This window comes from Phyllostomus hastatus, unplaced genomic scaffold (assembly GCF_019186645.2).
Source record: "Phyllostomus hastatus isolate PE091 unplaced genomic scaffold, TTU_PhHast_1.1 phas_scaffold_501, whole genome shotgun sequence".
Classification (NCBI taxonomy): domain Eukaryota; kingdom Metazoa; phylum Chordata; class Mammalia; order Chiroptera; family Phyllostomidae; genus Phyllostomus; species Phyllostomus hastatus.
This window is the reverse complement of record NW_025334033.1, coordinates 51,090,339-51,107,793: the sequence shown is the minus strand read 5'-3', so window position 1 is coordinate 51,107,793 and position 17,455 is coordinate 51,090,339. Positions and strand designations below refer to the sequence as shown.

The 17,455-nt window shown below is 58.3% G+C and overlaps 2 protein-coding genes across 4 annotated transcripts; one reads left to right on the top strand and one right to left on the bottom strand.

Annotated features, from left to right (window-relative positions):
• Window positions 1-1,879: 1,879 nt before the first annotated feature.
• On the bottom strand, window positions 1,880-6,582 carry LOC123808459. 2 transcript variants are annotated; one of them, XM_045823108.1, is made up of 3 exons: window positions 6,364-6,582; window positions 2,637-2,786; window positions 1,880-2,508 (listed from the first exon to the last, which is right to left on the bottom strand). In XM_045823108.1, the coding sequence occupies exons 2-3, from the start codon at window positions 2,726-2,728 to the stop codon at window positions 1,890-1,892; spliced, it is 711 nt and encodes a 236-aa protein (XP_045679064.1). In that variant the 5' UTR covers window positions 2,729-2,786; window positions 6,364-6,582; the 3' UTR covers window positions 1,880-1,889. The 2 variants fall into 2 exon arrangements, with proteins under 2 accessions (XP_045679064.1, XP_045679065.1); XM_045823109.1 differs by having other exon boundaries at window positions 2,637-2,781.
• On the top strand, window positions 2,177-15,599 carry PGF (placental growth factor). 2 transcript variants are annotated; one of them, XM_045823111.1, is made up of 8 exons: window positions 2,177-2,317; window positions 2,461-2,591; window positions 3,804-3,846; window positions 8,119-8,315; window positions 9,084-9,160; window positions 11,241-11,270; window positions 11,372-11,434; window positions 14,808-15,599. In XM_045823111.1, exons 2-8 carry the CDS (start codon window positions 2,517-2,519, stop codon window positions 14,833-14,835), a joined length of 513 nt encoding a protein of 170 aa, XP_045679067.1. In that variant the 5' UTR covers window positions 2,177-2,317; window positions 2,461-2,516; the 3' UTR covers window positions 14,836-15,599. The 2 variants fall into 2 exon arrangements, with proteins under 2 accessions (XP_045679067.1, XP_045679068.1); XM_045823112.1 differs by lacking the exons at window positions 2,177-2,317; window positions 11,372-11,434.
• The last annotated feature ends 1,856 nt before the right edge of the window (window positions 15,600-17,455 follow it).

Here is a 17,455-nt window from a genome sequence, read left to right as displayed (position 1 = left end):
TCGCCTACCCAATTCGTTTCAAAACCCGAGAAGCCGTGTTTGGAAGGGCATGGTTCCCATGTCAGGGACAAAAACACCGACGCACCCTTGCAGGAGCTGCAGCCATTGCCCGGACACTGAGCTACTCCAGAGTGTAAAGGACAGAGCTGCGGCACCCCAAGCCACCTGTACCCCCACCTCCCATGAACATAAACTTCGAGGGACCCTCCATACTATATGCCCAGCAACTTGGGCAGTGCCTGCCTGGAGCACAGTAGGGCTGAAGTAATATGTGTCAAGTGAAAGGATGGATGCATCAACACAAACTCACAAACGTGCCATATATACAGCCCTGTACACACACAGTTATAGGCAAATATGGCCTGTAAATAAATGTTCAAAACATGCAGTTACAGACAAGCATATACAACAGATACTTCAATACACACACTCCTGCATAATACACACCATGCTCCCACGCACAAATCCAAATCCAAGACAAAGACACACACGAACACGCGTCCGTCTGTGCAGGCGTTATGGGCAAACACATACGGTCCAGATATGCACAAACACACAGCGATTCACCTCCATACACATGCACGGTGATTCCCAGACACCCTCCACCATGCCCCCAAGCCCAGAAAGCAGTCTGTCTGTCCCATGAGCCCTAGCATGTTGGAGCTTGTGAGTAAGTCCATTACAGGCCCCGCTTAGCTGACTGCTAACTGGCCCCTGGCTCCTGGACCTCTGGCCTCGGGGTGGGCCAAGCAGGGAGGCAGCATCGCTAGCAGCCCCTCGTGGGTGGGCAGTCAGGCAGCGGACGCAGAGGTCACTGGGGTGAGAGCTGGGGCTGCCCTGGCCTCCCTGCTTCTGGCGGGAATGTGCGCTGTAGGGGCTGCCCTGGCCTCCCTCCTCTCCCACAACCAGCCACCCCCAGCCCCATGCCTGGGCCAACCCATGACCCCAAATCCTGCCAGGTTCTTCTAGCCAGGGAGCCGCGCACAGAGGGTGGTGGCAGGGGTGAACTAACACTTGAGGACCATGGGGGGGGGCACACACAGATGCACAGAGAGATGCACAGTCTCACACAGAAGCTGGTGCCAGCATTCACACACAGAACAAGACACGCACACAAAGACACAGGAAGACATGCAAGTTCACAGTCCCACTGAGATGCACAACCAGACACACTTCCAAATACACCTAGAGACACAGCAGACACACACACGTAATCACACCAGCAGCCAGAGATACCAGGAGGCCAGGGCCATACATGAGTGACATTTGCACATACAGTGGACACAGACACTCAAATCACACAGACACTTGTAGCACCAGTGGGCCGTGACAGTCACACTAACTGCCCACACAAGCACATGGAGAGCGCTGTCGGCACACCCCTGCAGAGCTGGAGAGTTTCTTTCACCTCCTGGGACCAGGAGGAAGTGTTGCACTAGGCCACTCTCCAGTATGCACGTGGTGGGCTCGCAGGGCGGGGAAGACTGCTTCCCACAGGAGCAATGGGATGCCCTGCTGTCTGCGTGCTTGGCCCTGAGGAGGGCTTACGGGGCAGAGAGCCAGCTCGGGAGTCGGGTGGCTTGGGTTTTGTCTCTGTCAGTTACACACACACACTTTTCTGAGAGCATATGTGTATTCAATACATCATGCAGGGGCACTCTTAGAACTTCAGTTTCTTCATCCTTAAAATGAGGTTAATAATCCTTTCCCCCCCGGCCCTAGAATCGTGGGGATGGCATAAGGTGGCACTGTGAAGGGCCAGACCAAATTGCTGCCTTCCTGGTGGTCCCAGGCAGCAGCTTCTGCAGAAGTCACTGAAGTCTGGAGCCCTGTTCGCAGACGGTCGGGCTCCACAGCTGGATTTCCTCACGCCCTACAACGTAGCCAGCCTACGAGTGCGGGGAGACACTGGGTCTTGGAGGCCCGGACGCCAGGCTGCGGGATGGGCTCCGGCGGAGCTCGGGGTTCCGCGATCTGAGCGCCCCGTCCACGCACTGCTGGACGAACGCACTCGGATTCGCGCTCAGCTCCACGCCGCCCCCGCGGCCGGCCCGGCCGTGCTCCGGCCCGCTCCGCGGCTCCCGGGAAGCTTCGTCCGCTGTGGGCGGGGCGGGCCTAGAGCCCCGCCCCATCGCGGCCCTTGAAACCCAGTCGCCGACAAGCTCCAGTCCCAGAAGGGAGCTGCTGTCTGAGCAGGAAGCTGCATCTTCACTGGCCGGCCCGGAGGAGACCTGCGGTCGCGCTGAGAGCCCGACGGACCTTCCCCAGGGGCGCGCCTGCCGCACACCGCCTCGCCCCGCCGGGCGCTTCGCATCAGGTTTCCCAGCCACAGACTTACCTAAGGGGTCCTGAATTCCCAGGGCTTCCAGAGGATGCTCGGGCCACCAGCGGAGACCTCGGGGCAGTGGTGAGGGGACATACAGCCAGCCCCCCCACTCAGCGCTTCTCCTCCTGTACCAGGGGCTCCCCCAGGGGGATGAGCAGCGTGACTCTCCTGGCCTGGGACATCTGAGAAGATGCTTGCTATGAGGCTGCTCACTTGCTTCCTGCAGCTCCTGGCTGGGCTGGCCCTGCCTGCTGTGCCCTCCCAGGTAAGACCCCCCCCCTCCCACTCCAGCCTGGCCCCCTGGTCTTACCGGCCCCTGCACTGAAAGAAATCGCAGACCCACTCCCGGAAGCGGCACCTCCAAGGATGTCCATACATTTCCCAGGCGTCAGGCTGGACCATGCTGTCTGGGAGGAGACCTCAGGCTGGGCTGTCCCAGGCTTCAGCTCTGGGGTCTGTCCTGGTGGGGGCAGGGAAGCCACAGAAAAGGAGGGAGGTTTCCTGTCTGGCCCCTGGAGCCACAGTGGCTTTGCTAAAAGCATCTCTCCACTAATCCCAGGCCAGTCCCTGGCCTTGTGGTCAGGGTCGAGGCCTGTGACTAGGCAGGCGCCCCCAGGACCTCTGACCTGGTCTGGTGGAGGGGAAGCCGGCAGAAGAGGCCGCTGGTGGGAAGGCTGGGTCCTGCCGCTGTCAGGGCCCCGGGCTGAGCCCAGGGCTGGGGGGCGGGAGGGCGCGCCAAGACAAGCGGTCCTGCTGTGCCGTGTCTCCCGGGTGGGCAGCCGGAGGTTGGAGTGCAGGGCCTGGGGAAGTGATCAGGGCCCTTTTCCCAGGAGCGGGGGGAGTCTGGCCAGGAGCCAGCTTGGGCAGTGCGATCCTGACAAAGCCAATGAGCTGCCTTCCCACTACGCTGTCCCACTGCCCTGGGAGTCCCCGGCCCCAGCCCTGGAGTGGGTGGGCGAGGCAGACCCCTGAGGCAGAGGAGCCCCACCAGCAGCCACCTGCTTGCCTGTTGCAGGGCTGGCCAGAGGTGTAGTGTTACCCACAGCACCAGCTCATGGCGCCACCCGCTCCAGCCCCTCAGCTCCCACCAGCTGATCACCTCTCCCAGCCTCTGGCACCCAGCCAAAGTAGGCTGCATCGGACCCAGCAGGGCTGGTCTGGGGGCTGGGTAGGAGGAAGACCCCGAAGGGTTGCAAGATCTTTGGGACACAGAAAACAAAGTGTCTCCAAAAGCCTCCAGACTCCCATCCTTTCCCAAGGAGGAAACTGAGGCCAGAGTGAAGGCTGGGACCCACCCAGGGGCCAGTTAGGTTGTAGCTGGACCTGGGAAGAGAGAGCTCCGAGACAGGGCAGCGAGTGCGAGTGATGGGGGGAAGGAGAGTAGAGGGGCCTCTGTGCTCTGGCCAATGCGCTCGGCCCCAGAGCAGCACAGAGGCCCTTGGTGGTCCCCCTCATCTCTGCACTGTTCTGTCCGCAGCCGTCGGCCTTGCCTGCTAGGGACAACTCGTCAGAGACGGAAGGTAAGCAAGCTGGGTTGGTGTGTACGCTCACCGACTCCATCCCCCCACACCTCTGCAGAGGATGGGAAGGGATGGGCATGAAGGGTGGGTGCAGGGTGGTATTCAGCTGAGGACGGTCTGCAAGCTGGCTGATGCCCTGGCTAACAAAGTTGTCAGGGCTTGAGAAATGCCCCCATCATGATCCAGAGGCCTAGAGAGGTGTACGCCCGGACCCTGGTCCCCCAGAGAGCAGGGCTGGTGCCGGTATACCCAGGGCTGGTCTAGTTGGTTCAGAGCCCCTTCACAGCATGATGTCAGGGGGCAGATGAGGTCTTGGAGAGGGGAGTGGGCAGTGAGTGCCAGGGGCTTGATTGGTGGTCTGGGAGCTGGGTGCAGTGGGCACACAATCAAGAGAATCGGGAGGGGAGAAGGGACCTTCCCAGCAGCCAGCCCTTGCCATTGATTACAAACAGACAGAACATGAGTCGTGCCCTCCCTGGCCTCTCCGCTCCCCACCCCGGGTTGCAGCAAGAGGGAATCTTCAAAGGGCTAGACGGTTGCCAAAGAGACATACGTGTGGAAAGCAGGATGCTCATGCCAGGTCCCCTGCCTTGCTCCTCCCTCTCTGCCTCTCCAAGACGTGCAGCGGGGCCACACACCATTTCTGAGGCCTCCCACAGCGCAGTGGAAGAGGAAGCATGTAGGGACACGCACACGCACATACGTGATAGCCTGTGTGAGCTGGGAACACCCTCTCTCCTGGGTCTCAATCCCTGACTGAATCCCTGAATCATGCCCGAATCCCTGGTGCCTTGAGCACTGAAAAGCAGGAGGTGGCAGCCCTTGACTTGGTCGATAACCCTCCCCCTCCCCCTCCCCTTGCTGGGCCCCCTGGGACTGGCACACGATTATGCTCTCTGAGATTTGGGGAGGAGCCGATCACCACCTCCACCCCTTGTCCTTTTGGATGCTTTTAGTGTATTTCAGGCAACAGCTACTGAAAAAGTCTGAGCCTCGGTTTCTTCATCTGTAAACGAGAGCAGTAGGCTACATGATATTTAAGGGTTTTTCCTATGACTGTAGGATTCTGTGACTCTGTGGAGGGAACACAGGAGTATATATTTTCTGGGGACCAGGGGAAGAGGCTTGGAAGTGTCAGTTCATTGGGGCAGCTAAGCTGCCATCCTGACCCTTAGGGGAGCCTGTACTGTGGCCAGGGGAAGCCCCGTGAGCTGTGGACCCCAGTTACCAAAATCTGAAAATGCCACCCCCTCCTACTGACACCGGACGAGAGACGGCACGGTCTGTGTGTTGCAGCCATGGGTTACGATTACTCTCGTGGTAACAGTGTCGGGCATTTACTGTAATTCTGTGTTGACCACAGACTGTGAACTGGGAAGGCATTTATATCCTCCAGATTTCATAGATGAAGAACCTGAGGCTCTCAGGGGCCCTTAGAGTTGCCTAAGGCCCTGGGCACTCCTCAGCGTCCACGGCTGAGCAGGCAGGAGCTGAGAGTCCTTTGCGGCGGGCTGGCTGTGTGCCCCACCAGTGACTATGGAGAGGACACCTGCTGGGCTTGGGCTGGTGGCCAGCAGTTCTGCCCAGCCCTGTGGCCTCCCGGCAGCCTCCCCAGGAGCTCACTCTTAGGATGAAATATTTCCCTCCTTGAGTCTCCGTCGTCCTGGGTGGCAGGCAGCTGGAGCCAGATAGGAGGCTTGCCCACAGAGCTGTCGAGAGCTGAGACCTCACGCGTGTCCCTGGGAGTGGCCCCCGCGGACGGCCTAGCCCTGGCCTGGTGCTTGACTGGGCCACAGCCTCCACTCCCCTTACCGCCACTGTGCCTCAGGGGCAGGCCTGGGGCCGCAGGAAGTGCTCTAGGGAGCAGCTGAGCAGAGCTCTTTCCTGAGGGCCGCAGCCCACATCTGGGAGTGGTCACCGCTTGCTCAGCTGACCCCTTACTCAGCCAGCGCCTTTTGTTTCTCCAAAACACCCAGACAGTGGTCTCCAGGGATGAATCGCCCTTCTTTCCTGGTGGCTGCCAGGTAAACCAGGCCCAGCTCACCTCCTTGTCAGCCTTTCCCCAATACCATCTGGCCATGTGGCGGATGTCGGGGCCCTGGAGCCTGGGCCCCGCTGTTGCAGTCTGTGCGGTGGGGAGTGGGGGTGAGGAAAGGAAATCCCTTCTTTTGCCGCCAAGGCTCAGCTGGCTCTGCTTAACCTGGCTGTGGCCCCAACAGCCCAGCTGGATGGAAGTCTGATTGCAGACTGGTAGGGGGCTGGGGTACCCCTTCTCTGCTGTGTCCCCCTCCCTAATGGCTGGTCCCAGAGGAGGACTCTGAGCCCTCTCTAGCACTTTGTCGGCTGCCTATCCTCTGCTGCTATGTATGTTTTCCGAGGTGGAGATTAAATGTTCAGAGTTACATAGTGCACATTTTAGACTAAACACACATTCGTGGAGTTAGGACAGGGAGGTGCCCTGCCGCCCGAGCAAAGGCCGGCTTCCCTGGGGCTTCGGGGAGAGGGCTTGTTTCTCACCGGGGGGTCCAGGGAGTGTCCCAGTGACCTGGAGAGGTAGGATCCTGGGGGACGTCTGGCCTTCCTCCCGTCCTGGGCCCGGCCCCGGTGCCCCCTCCGCAGACAAAGCAGGATGGAGCAGCAGACGCCCAGATAAGCATGGTTTATTGCCTCTGTGGCCTCCTCGGCCGGCTCCGGCGGACACACCGCCTCCTGGGTATTTTCCACCAGCTTGCAGCCTCTCCTCGGGGCCTCTGCTAGGGCTGAAGTTTATTTTTCCTCTGAGATTACCCTGAGACTCAAGTCCTCATAGGCTCAGTGGAATGGACAATGGACTTCGACCCCTTCTGCCTCCTAGAAAGGGCCGTGGAAGGAGGTGAGGGGCAGCCAGGTGAACCACTGCACTGGGGCAGAGACCTCAGGGCTCCCTGGCGACCCAGGTCCCACGTCCTCTCCCACCAGCTGAGGACAGCCATCATGTGTAGGGCAGAATGACCCAGGGACCGAGATGTTGCCCTGCCCACGGTCTCGAGGCTGGACTGGGTTGTATAGACCGGAATCACAGACCGTCTGTGAGAGCTGGGAGAGGCCAGAGCAACCATCCATTGCCAGCCTGCCCCTTTCTCCCCAGCCGAGGAAGCTGACATACCCAGAAAAGTTAAGCGACCTCCCCAAGGTCACACAGCCAGGGTTGGGCCAAGACTAGAAGAAGCCAGGTGTCCTGGTTCTGGCTACTCACTTCCTGTGAGCCTCTGTTTGGGACCAGGCCCCAGGCCTTCCCCTGAAGGAGCAGCATCTTTTGAGAGATTCCAGATAGGCTCCCAAAAGCTCTTGCTCACGACCACCAGGGCTCGTGGGGGTCGGGGATGTCCTTGATCATCCTTGGTGAGCTGTCATCCAGTCAACCAGTAATTATGTAGCCTGTGTTTACCGGGTGCTTGGGTCCCTGTCCTCACAGAGCCTCGAGCCTTGACTTGGTTGTAAAGGAGATAAGAACCACCAGTGACTGAGTGAGGCAAGAGGTGGAGCCTAGTGATGCTCAAGGGAGGGACTGCTGTTCATCCTAGAGAAGCTGGAGAAGGCTTTGAAGAGGAGGCGGGGAGGTGGGCTTTCAGAAGTGGGTGGTCGTGGCTGTATTGCGTTAGAGATGAGAAGCGTGGGAGGAGCGCAGCCCAAAGGTGGGCGTCGTGCTGATGTGGCCCCGTTGGGTTCCGGGGCTGGTCCCACTAAAATGAGGGGGCAGCGGTGGGCACGTGGCTGGCTGCAGTTCCGGCTGCCGGGCAGAGGAGCCGGTCCAGAGTGGGGCAGGAAGTACGGACTAGGGCAAAGGCTAACCCTCCCTGTGGGACTCTGCCAGCCAATCTTGCAGATCTTAACTGTGTTCTGCAAATTCCCCAAGACTGAGGAAGCACCGGTCCAGCCTAAGAAAGAGCCCGCAGGCCTCAGGAGCGGCCAGGGCACGCTCCTGGAAGCCCCGAGGGCACCAAGGCAGGTGTGGGGGCCTGAGCTGAGAACACTGCAGAGAGGTCAGGACCCAGGCATTGCATCCCACTGGAATTCTGTCGGGCAGATGAGCTGAGGATCCAGCAGTCTTCCCAGAGGGATCACGTCAGCTCAGAGCCGATGGAGCTCAGATAGACTGAGGGCTTCCTGGAGGAGGAGGAGGAGGAGGTGTGGGCTAAACCCAGAAGGCTCTGCAAAGCCGAAGGAGCCAAGACTGGGGCTTTGAGGAGCGGGCCCCCCGTGACCTGACCCTACCGACTCTGCCCCCCGTAGTGGTGCCCTTCCAGGAAGTGTGGGGCCGCAGCTACTGCCGGTCGATGGAGAAGCTGGTGAACATCGTGTCGCTGTACCCCAACGAAGTGCAGTACATGTTCAACCCGTCCTGCGTCGCCCTGCTGCGCTGCACCGGCTGCTGTGGCGACGAGTCCCTGCACTGTGTGCCCGTGGAGACGGCCAATATCACCATGCAGGTAAGGGAGGGCCTCCTCTTCATGTCCCGCCTGCCCCATGTCCACACCCTACTCAGGGGGCCACGGGACCTGACCCCCAGAAGGAGCCTGGAGAGGGTGGGAGGGCAGCCCAAGGTCACAGGACTGCAGTGCCCTCACCACCCAGCACAGTGACCCTCCTCTCTGAGCCCCCTCTCCTCCTCCCTCATCATCCGTCCCCGGCTCTAGCTTAGCCACACACCAGGACCCAGGTATCTGGTTGTGGATGGAAAAGATTTGAATCCGCTCAGACTCAGGAAGTCCTGGTTATACCGAGTGCACTGGTGCCCTGAGTCTCGCTCACACACATGCACCGTGCTGTGTGGCGCCCTCGCTGCGTAATGCCAAGCACTGTGCCAGACAGGCACTTCATAAACTCTGCCTGAACGTTCAGTCCTTCGAGGCAAGTGCTATTCCCATTGTACAGATGAGGAACTTGAGGTCCAGATATATTATTTCCCTTGCCCAACAGTGGGAGATCCAAAGTTTCAACATCCATTTCTCTGAGCCCAGAACAGGGCCCCCTGCCTGCACTGTCACTGCGCTGGAGGCCATGCACAGGGAGAGACCGAGGCCTCCCTCAGATTCACAGGCCGGTGGGAGGGCTGTTTGCCCCACCCTCAAAGCCGAATGAGGGCGTGTAGTACAAAGGGTGGGGGGAAACGAGGTGTCCGGCCCTCCCCCCTAAGTCGGGTGTTGAAAGAATGTTGGAGACCCACGGCCAGGCATCTTACGGTCCTCTCCCCGCAGATCCTGAAGATCGGCTCTAAGAAGCAGTCCTCCTATGTGGAGATGACATTCTCCCAGCACAAGCGCTGCGAGTGCAGGTGGGTCCCCGGCGAGTGGCAGGGACGGGCCCCAGGCCTCTGGCAGCCTTGAGGAGTGGGTGGTCTGCTTTATTGGGTTAGCCAGGCTGCCCATCCTGCTGCAGGCTACACTTCCTCCCTGGCTGAGGGAGAGCAGGGCAATCAGGGACCAGAGGCCTCTGTGTGTTGCGCGCCCCCGCCCCCCCATCAGGCGTTTTTTGCTGAGGAGGTGGTCCCAATAGTTGGAGCACAGCTACTGAGAAGCCCCTGGGGCAAAGGAAGCCTGGGTTCCTCTCAGACTTGCAGGGGCTCAGGGCGTACCGTCCCCCTCCCTCCCCAAGATGGGAGGCAGCTGCCACAGCCCTGGAAGAGACTCTGAGGCAAGGACATGATAGGCCTGGGCTTAGTCCTGGACCAGGCTGGTGCCTGTGGAAGGGGACAGCCTGGCGGAGGAGCCCGAGGTAGGAGCAGCCATGGTAAGAGGAAAGGGCAGAAGGAGGAGGCACTGGGGTTTCCGTAAGACCCCCACCTGGCAGGGCCTCTGCCCAGCCCGCTCCCAGGGCCCCTAGAACGTTAGTTACCGGCAGGAGCAGGCCCAGCAGTGCCATCCGGGCCTGCGGAGGGAGAGAAGTGAGCTGAGGGGCTGTGCTGGTGCCCTGGGCCCTGGATGGAGCCACCAGACAAGAGCCCCATTCTGGGGCTGGAGGAAGGGGGACCACCACCATTTATTGTGCCCCTACTGTGTGCCTAGCTCTACATGGGCACTTGAATGTGTTTCCTCATTCAGTGTTCAAGTGTTCTTATTCTCATTCAAATGAGAATTAATTGAGCACCTACTGTATGCCAGGCACTGCCCTGGATGCTTAGGATAGAATGGTGAGCAAGACAGACAAGGTCCCTGCTTTCATGACAACCCTGGCTGGTAGGTACCGCCGTCGGCCCCGTGTGTGGATGAGGAAACTGAGGCTTGGTGTGGGTGCATGGTTTGCCACAGCTTGTGAGTGAACCCAGCCTGTCCAACCCCTAAGCCCACCCTTTTCCACACTACCTCTCATGGCCATCCCCCAAAAGACCCCGTGCTGCCCTGGACTCGGCCCTGCTTCGTGTCCAGGGCTCCGGCGCCTTCTCGGCCCTGCACCCAGGCTCTAGGCCCTCTTTACTGAGCGCTCTTGGGGCCCTGCCCCAGTCCCTTGCTCCCATCGCTCCCGGCCGGGTTTAGCCACACAACAGTAGGGAAAGGAACCCTCCCAGACACAGTGCTGTGTGGCGACCTTTCACGCTCCACGTCACCTTTGCCCTCACAGCCACTGTCGGGGCAGGCGGACGAGGAGACTGAGGCTCCATGAATGTCTCCGACTTGCCCGAGACGGCAAAGACATGACCAGGCAGTCCAAGAGGCCCTGGCTCCCAAGGGAGACAGCCAGCCTAGGGCAACATTCCCTGGCCACACTGCCCCGCACCCCCACCCCTGCTCCCCCCGAGAAGACTGAGCCTCTGCCCCCTTCCAACAGGCTGACCAGCGGGGAGACCTTTCTTCTCACTTCTGGGCCAACAGCCACAGCTTCGGGGACAGAGCCAGGACATGCCTGTGACTCTGGGGCTGTGCTCACCGCCCCTCACTCCACCCCTCACCCATTCCTCCTGCCGTTGCCTGCAGCGTCTCTCGTCCCCAGAGCGGGGGTGGCAGCTGTGTCCTGACAGGCAGCCTTAGCTGGCCTCATTCGCTGTCCTTGAGGAAACCCTGAGTGCACCCTGGAACGAAGGGCAGGAACAAGAGAAGAAGTAAACAGAGAAGGCAGGAAAGAACAGGCTCACAAATCCCCAGATTTGATGCCAAGAGGCTGAGAAGTGCAGAAGGTTATGGAAAGGGGCCTCAAGGGGAAATTTGTGTCTCTCTCGGTGGGGTCAGCAGAGTCTGGAGTGGGAGCTGGAGCCCAGAGGCCCCTGGCCATTTTTCCCTCACTAGCTCCATGCCACCCCCTAGTGGCCTCAGCACCAACTGCAGGACCAGGACTCCCAATGTCTGAGGGGAGGGATGGGAGTGGAGGAGCCCCTGCTTACCACCCTCCTGATTCTCCCCTGCCCCTCTCTGTTTCCCCAGGCCTGTATGGGACGTGATAAAGCCAGAAAGGTAAGTGGCTGGGGCTCCAGGCTATTCTCGGGTCTGCCAGCCCCTCTCCTAGCATGGGAAACGCCCAGCCACTCTGTCCTGATGCTTTTGGCTTATTGCAGGAGGAGAAACAAGGGCAGTGGGAAGAGGAAGAAAGAGAAGCAGAGACCCACAGTCTGCCACCTGTGAGTGTGCTGGGGGGCCCAGGGATGACCAGGAGGCTGGGCCAGAGGGGAGCTCCCGCCAGCAGGAGTTAGTGGCCAGGAAGGGCGAAAGCAAGGCCCAGCGCAGTCTTAGGACAGAAGAGGGCGCAGCATCCCTGGAGACCCTAGGGCCCAGGCAGCCTCAGGGGGCCTTGGTTCTCGTCCTGACTTAGTCCGAGTCTTTGTGTGGCCTTCAGCAAGTCATGTTGCCTCTCTAAGCCCAGTTTTTCTTTTCTGTGTAAAATGAGGCATCGGGGCCCACCAAGCGTTTAGTCAGTCCAGAAATATTTACCAAGCACTTACTGCCTGCCAGATGTACAGGTGAACAAACCAGCAAGATGCTTGCTCTGAAGTGCTTACCCTCCAGTGGTGCCAAGTGCAGCAGGCCTGCGTAGGACGACACGCTGGAGCCCAGGCCTGAGTAGTGTGAGGCCTGGGAGAGAAGGATCAGAGCAGGGAAAACCCAAATCTGGGAGAGTAAATCGTAAAAATAAAATACTTCACATCCGCAGTAACTCAGTCACCCACAGCTCCTTTCAGCTCCAAGACACCAGCAAATCATTTCATGCCATGGGACTGGGGCTGGCCTGCGTCTTGCCCATGGCTCCGCCCCTCCCTGAGCAGAGATGTCCACCCCACCCCGGAAGACGGGAATTCTGGGGAAGCTGGTCTCCTTAAGGCACTTGGCCCTCACTCCTACCTCTGGGCCCAAGCAGCAGCGTGGGGAAGGGGCTGGCAGTGTGGTCGGTGCATGGCCCCCGGTCAGGCTGGCCCAGGTGGAGTGCGTCCCATTGCTCCATCTCCCGGGGCAGCAGTCTTCAAGAATCTCGTTCAGGGGCCTCCTGAAACAGTTTCAAAGACTCACATGCTCCCTTGCTCATTTAAAAAAAAAATTTATTCCTCACTGAGAATATGTTTATTGATGTTAGAGAGAAAGGAGAAAGAAAGAGATAAAGAAAAAGAAAAAAATTGATGTAAGAGAGAAACATTGATCGGTTGCGTCCTGCACATGCCCCAGTTGGGGACCAAACCGAGAACCTCAGTATGAGCCCTGGCGGGGAATCGAACCTGTGACCTTTTTGTATACAGGGCAATGCTCTAACCATCTGAGCCACCCGGCTAGGGTCCTTGCTCATTTTTAAGTTAGCATTGAACTTTTCCATCAAAATTATACACGGCTGCAAAGATATAATTTCTGGCATGTTATAAATAGTAATGTTTTAATATAAAGCCACTAAATTCTTCAGATGTATCCTATGGAATAAGACATGCTAATTTAATACTATCATCCACTTTAAAAAGAAATGAACAACAGACACAAAAAATATAAATATTTGCATTGCTTCTTTTTTCCTTGAATTTATATTTCCATTTGATTTCCCCCACAGAATTTCAGTCTAAGTAATTATTTTTTAAATCTTTGAGTCTTTTATATATCACCTCGTCATATATAAAACACACACATATCACCTTGTGCATCTGCTACGATCATGTATATAAGTTTGAATTATTTTAAGTTTCCAACAAACATAAACTCTAATTAAATTTTCTCCTGGAATGAACTGTCACCGTAATTGTTAGTAGTACTAATTGATCAAAACGGCACAAGCGAATTGTACTTTAATCAATGTTAAACATAAAAGTGCAATCCATCTCATCAGGGATGCATCTCAATGAGGTGGGTGTGGCTACCTCTTTCAAGGAGCGAACCAGTTCCGGGTGTTACCCCTTGCCAGATGGAGACAGGGCTTAGCCCTCGTGGCCTCCCTGTTCACCGTTTCACGTGGCTGAAAAGGGTGAGGAACCAGGCTGACGCCAACCCGTAAACGGGATTAGATGTCAGCCACTTGAACTCTTCGGCCTAAGAGCCATCCAAACCTGCAGAGAACTTTTAAACGTTTATTTGAGCCAAACTGACCCTCACACCAGGAAGCAAAACCTCCATGGATTGAGAAAAGGCTCCAGAGAGTGGCGGTTTGCAGCTTATTTTGTACGTAAGAATCACAGGAGGAGATGTGAGGAGACCTAAGGAGGGTGGAATCCGTCGGTGGAAGATTAGGGAGGCAAGAGAAGGCAGCGCGGGGAAATCTCCGGGAATGGATAAAAGTAAAGCAGAGAGGCACGCGCTTGTTTCACACTGGTGGGCGCAGGATGGTCGTGCTCACGGCGCACCGAGGTGGCGTGCGGGGGCCGAGATGACAGGGCAGGGCGGTGGTCTCTGGCTGGAGGCTGTGCTCTGGCGGGTCTGGAAAAGAACATCACTCTGACATTTCAAAGGTATGTTATCTTAGATGCAGGAAGACAGTGAATAGGCTCAGTTACGGTAAAGGCTGACCTTTGTCCAAAAAGCTATTGGCCTAGGATATGACTACTTGCCATGACCCGCTTTGAGTTAGGAACTTGGGTGTTCAAACCCTCCTGTGTGGTGACTCTCCATCTCTGAGTTTGCAGCGCGGGCCTGCAAGGCTGGCCTCCCCTGACCTTATCAGGTTTAGTACGTGGACCCATTTTCATCCACAAACTCCTTGCAAGTTACCTGCCAAAACCTCAGGGGGATCCGCTAACAAAAGTTCCTTCTCATGACCCATCAGCTGACAGTTCAGTCAAGTTCTTTAATTTTGTTTGAAAGCAAAGGCTTGGAAACCACCTGATCTGTAAAAGGCGTGGTTACCCAGTCATTTACTGTATTTTCTTTCTCAACGCCTGCACCAGCATCTCACGTTCTTCTCTGTTCAGTGTCCCCTGGGTACTTTCCCTTGGGGCCCAGCATCTGAAATGGGCAGGATGCTCCCAGCTGGAAAGGCAGTTGACTGTGAACTCTCAGGGTGGTGGGGAGGCAGACCTCTCAGGCAGGCGGTTCTCAGGTGGAACACCAAAACTGGATCCCTTTAAAACCATCAGTACTCGCACACGTCTCCGACAATTTTGACGTGTATCTGGGGGCGCCAGTACCCTCGTTTGAAGACTGCTGTCCCAGAGTGATCAGAAGTGTTAGTGTGGAGCCAGACTGGGTCCATGTCACTGACTAGCTGTGTGGCCTTGAACAGGTTCCTTAACCTCTCTGAGTCTCAGTTTCCTCATCGGCAAAAGGTGGATAACAGAGCCTTCCTCGTGAGATGTGGCTAAGGGTAAATGAGAGAGTGCTTAGCGCAGGGCTGGGCACCGGGGTGCACGCTTGGTGAAGGGTGGCTCATGGCTTGTTTTCGGCCTTGGTGCAAGCAGGGATCCCGGCATGCTGCAATCTCCCTGTGCGCCCTGTCCCAGCTTCCCTTCTGGGTTTGCCCCCCTCCCATAGGAGGGGACCCCCACCCCCACAGTGTGCTGATACCTGCTTTCTGTGCTTGGTCTCTGGCAGGTGCGGCAATACTGCTCCCCTGAGGTAACCGGCCCTTCGGAGGAGAGAGACCCCGCACTGGCTCCTGTATTTATTATCATCACACTCTGTTACCTCCCTGCTGGCACCTGCCCTCTATTTATTAGCCAACTGCATCCCTGCTGAATGACTCGCTCCCTCCAAGATGAGGGACAGGACCCTCAGGAATTCAGTGCCTTAAACAGAACGTGAGAGAAAGAAGGCAGCCATGGATCGAGTATGTGCCAGCTTGGGAAGAAGCGAGACATGCGGCTTTGTCAGGGGCAAGTCAGGACCCAGGGGCACCCGGGGTCTCCGAGGGCCTGGAGAGAGGAGAGAAGAGGGGGAACCCACCGCCTGTCCCTGGGCCTCGGGCTCGGCATGGACCAGCAGCCCTTGCTTTGGAAGCTCCTGGCGAGGATGGGGTGGAGGGGCTTGCTCCGGCGGCTGTGGCCACGGCCTGGCTGAGTGGGGGGGAGGCTGGCAGGGGTGGAGGCATCCTGTGGCTTCCTCCTCTTCCTGGCCAGGGCTCTGCACCCCAGGGAGCAGACCATGCAGCTCTGGAGAACCGTGGGCCCCTGGGGCCTTTGTCACTCCTAGTCCCCTGCGGTCTCTCCTCACATCTGGCCACTGCTTGTTCTTCATGGCCGAGGAAGGCTTCCCACTCTGCCCCTGTCAGGGACGCAGGCAAAGAGTGGGCCCCAGGCTGGACATGGAGCGAGCTGCCCTGCGTGGCTGCCCGACTGCCCGACTGCCAAGCCAGATTCTCTTGAATAAAGTTATTCTAGTCTGGAACCAGCTTCTCCGGGGGAGTGTGTCTGCTGGAGCAGTGCGCAACAGCAGAAAATGGAAGCGGAACAGAAAGTGGGATTACGGGCCCCAAGCCTGCCCCTGCAGCGGCTCCAGCCTCTCCTGCAGCGTCCTGGGGCGCCTTCCTCCCAGCTGCTTTAGGCAAAAAACCCCAGGTTTACTCTTCCCAGAAGAGGGTTCCCTGTGATGTAACCTTGGCCCCAAAGTTGAGGGACCCTGGCCCCAGTCTCCTCTGGATATCTTCAAATTCAAGAGCACAGTCCCCTTCCCCTCCCCCCAGGGCCACCCCACACCCAGCCCAGGACCTGGTCCTCTGGACTCTGACTGAATGGGGGCGCCCTGCTCCTCAGGTCCTGGCCTCCCAGAGGACTGAACTGCACACCCCCAGGCTGCTGAGTGCAGGGGTGGGCTGATGCTGCCCGATTTCCTCTTGCTCTTCCTCCCAGCCTTCCTCTGCCTTCCTCCTGAAGGCCTCAGTGGCATGAAACAAGAGAAAATGCTTTAACAGGTTTCTCAGTGCGAACCACGCCGTGTCAGACTCCCATCTGCCTCTGACCTGAAAGCACACGGTGGAAGCGGAGCTCCCCGTTCTCTCTCACTGCAGGCTGCACAGGACAGGCCCGTGGGGCCAGGGCAGGCCCACCTCGGGCTTTGGAGGTTGAGCCGCGGGCAGCCCAGCGGGGTGAGGTGGGCCAGGGTGGCCTTGCCGAGGCAGCTGCCAAGGTTCCCTGAGGCCTGGGCACCCCGGAGGACACTCCGGTCAGGGTGTGCTTCTGGCCGGCAGTTACACGGCGGGTATGTGCCAGCCGCAGAGGACATGCTCTGCAGAAGAACCCCACTTTCTCTCCTGCTTCTCCCGTCCTGGGTTGCAGCCATTCTGAGCCATTGCCTGTGATGGACCGAGAGCTGAAAATAGCACCCTTCTCCCCCTTCGCTAGGCCCTGGCTCGGCCCCAGGGACCGCAGCCCCTCAGTTCCTGTAGCATAGCCAAGGCTCTAGGCGTCACAGATCACCCATGTGGAACTTGGCCTCCCCACCCAGGCCGCAGGCCCCTGTGGAGAGCTAGACAGCAGTGCAAGCCTCTGCCCCCTCGGCCAGGAGCAGTGGGAGTGAGCAGGAAAGGAACTGGCTGGCCCAGGGGACCCAATGGAATCAGTTAGGCCCTCAGCGGCCCTTCCTGTTCGCCCTCCCTGGGCGTGTGCGGTGCCACCTGCACACAGGACGCTGCCCTGGGCGCCCAGGGCCCAGGGTGAAATGAGGCACACCAAGCTCTGCCCTCACAGATCCTGTGTTTGAGCGGAGAGCCCATAATCGTGTGTCACAGGACAATGGGTGGACTTTTTGTTGCTCAAACTGGTGACAGGACCCAGAACTAAGGAAAAAGGGGCCTTGAGTCCACCACACTCTAGAGCAAACAAACGGTTCGAGGCTGGGCGCATCTGCCTGCAGGGTTTATTGAGAGACGGCTGGAGTAATTCTGCTAGGCCCAAATGTCACCCAGTGCCCCCTTAAGCGCCCTCCATTAGCCAAAGGTCAGGAAGGGTGAAGGGAGGGAGAGGGAGGTGAGGTCGCCAGAGACCCAGGTTGCTGGTCCCTCTGCCTCCTCAGCCTGGAGCTGGATCTGCCCACTGGGGGCTGGATGAGAATTGCGGGGAGCAGATAACTGAGGAGTGACAGGGGACAGAGAGGGGACACTTTGGAGCATCTGGCAGGAGTCTCCCATGGGTCAGGAGATCATGGTGAAAAGTGGGTGGCCGTGAGTATCCTTGCCCACAGTGCCCCAAAAGGTAGGTGCGCGGGTGGGGAGACCCCACAGGCTGTAGGCCGTGGGTGTAGGGTTG

Coding starts and splice junctions, on each gene's coding strand:
- PGF (XM_045823111.1), top strand. CDS start 2,517: ATGCTTGCTATGAGGCTGCTCACTTGCTTCCTGCAGCTCCTGGCTGGG. Junction 9,161..11,240: donor CACAAGCGCTGCGAGTGCAG/GTGGGTCCCCGG, acceptor CTGTTTCCCCAG/GCCTGTATGGGACGTGATAA. Junction 11,271..11,371: donor GACGTGATAAAGCCAGAAAG/GTAAGTGGCTGG, acceptor GGCTTATTGCAG/GAGGAGAAACAAGGGCAGTG.
- LOC123808459 (XM_045823108.1), bottom strand. CDS start 2,728: ATGGTCCAGCCTGACGCCTGGGAAATGTATGGACATCCTTGGAGGTGC. Junction 2,509..2,636: donor TTCTTTCAGTGCAGGGGCCG/GTAAGACCAGGG, acceptor GCATCTTCTCAG/ATGTCCCAGGCCAGGAGAGT.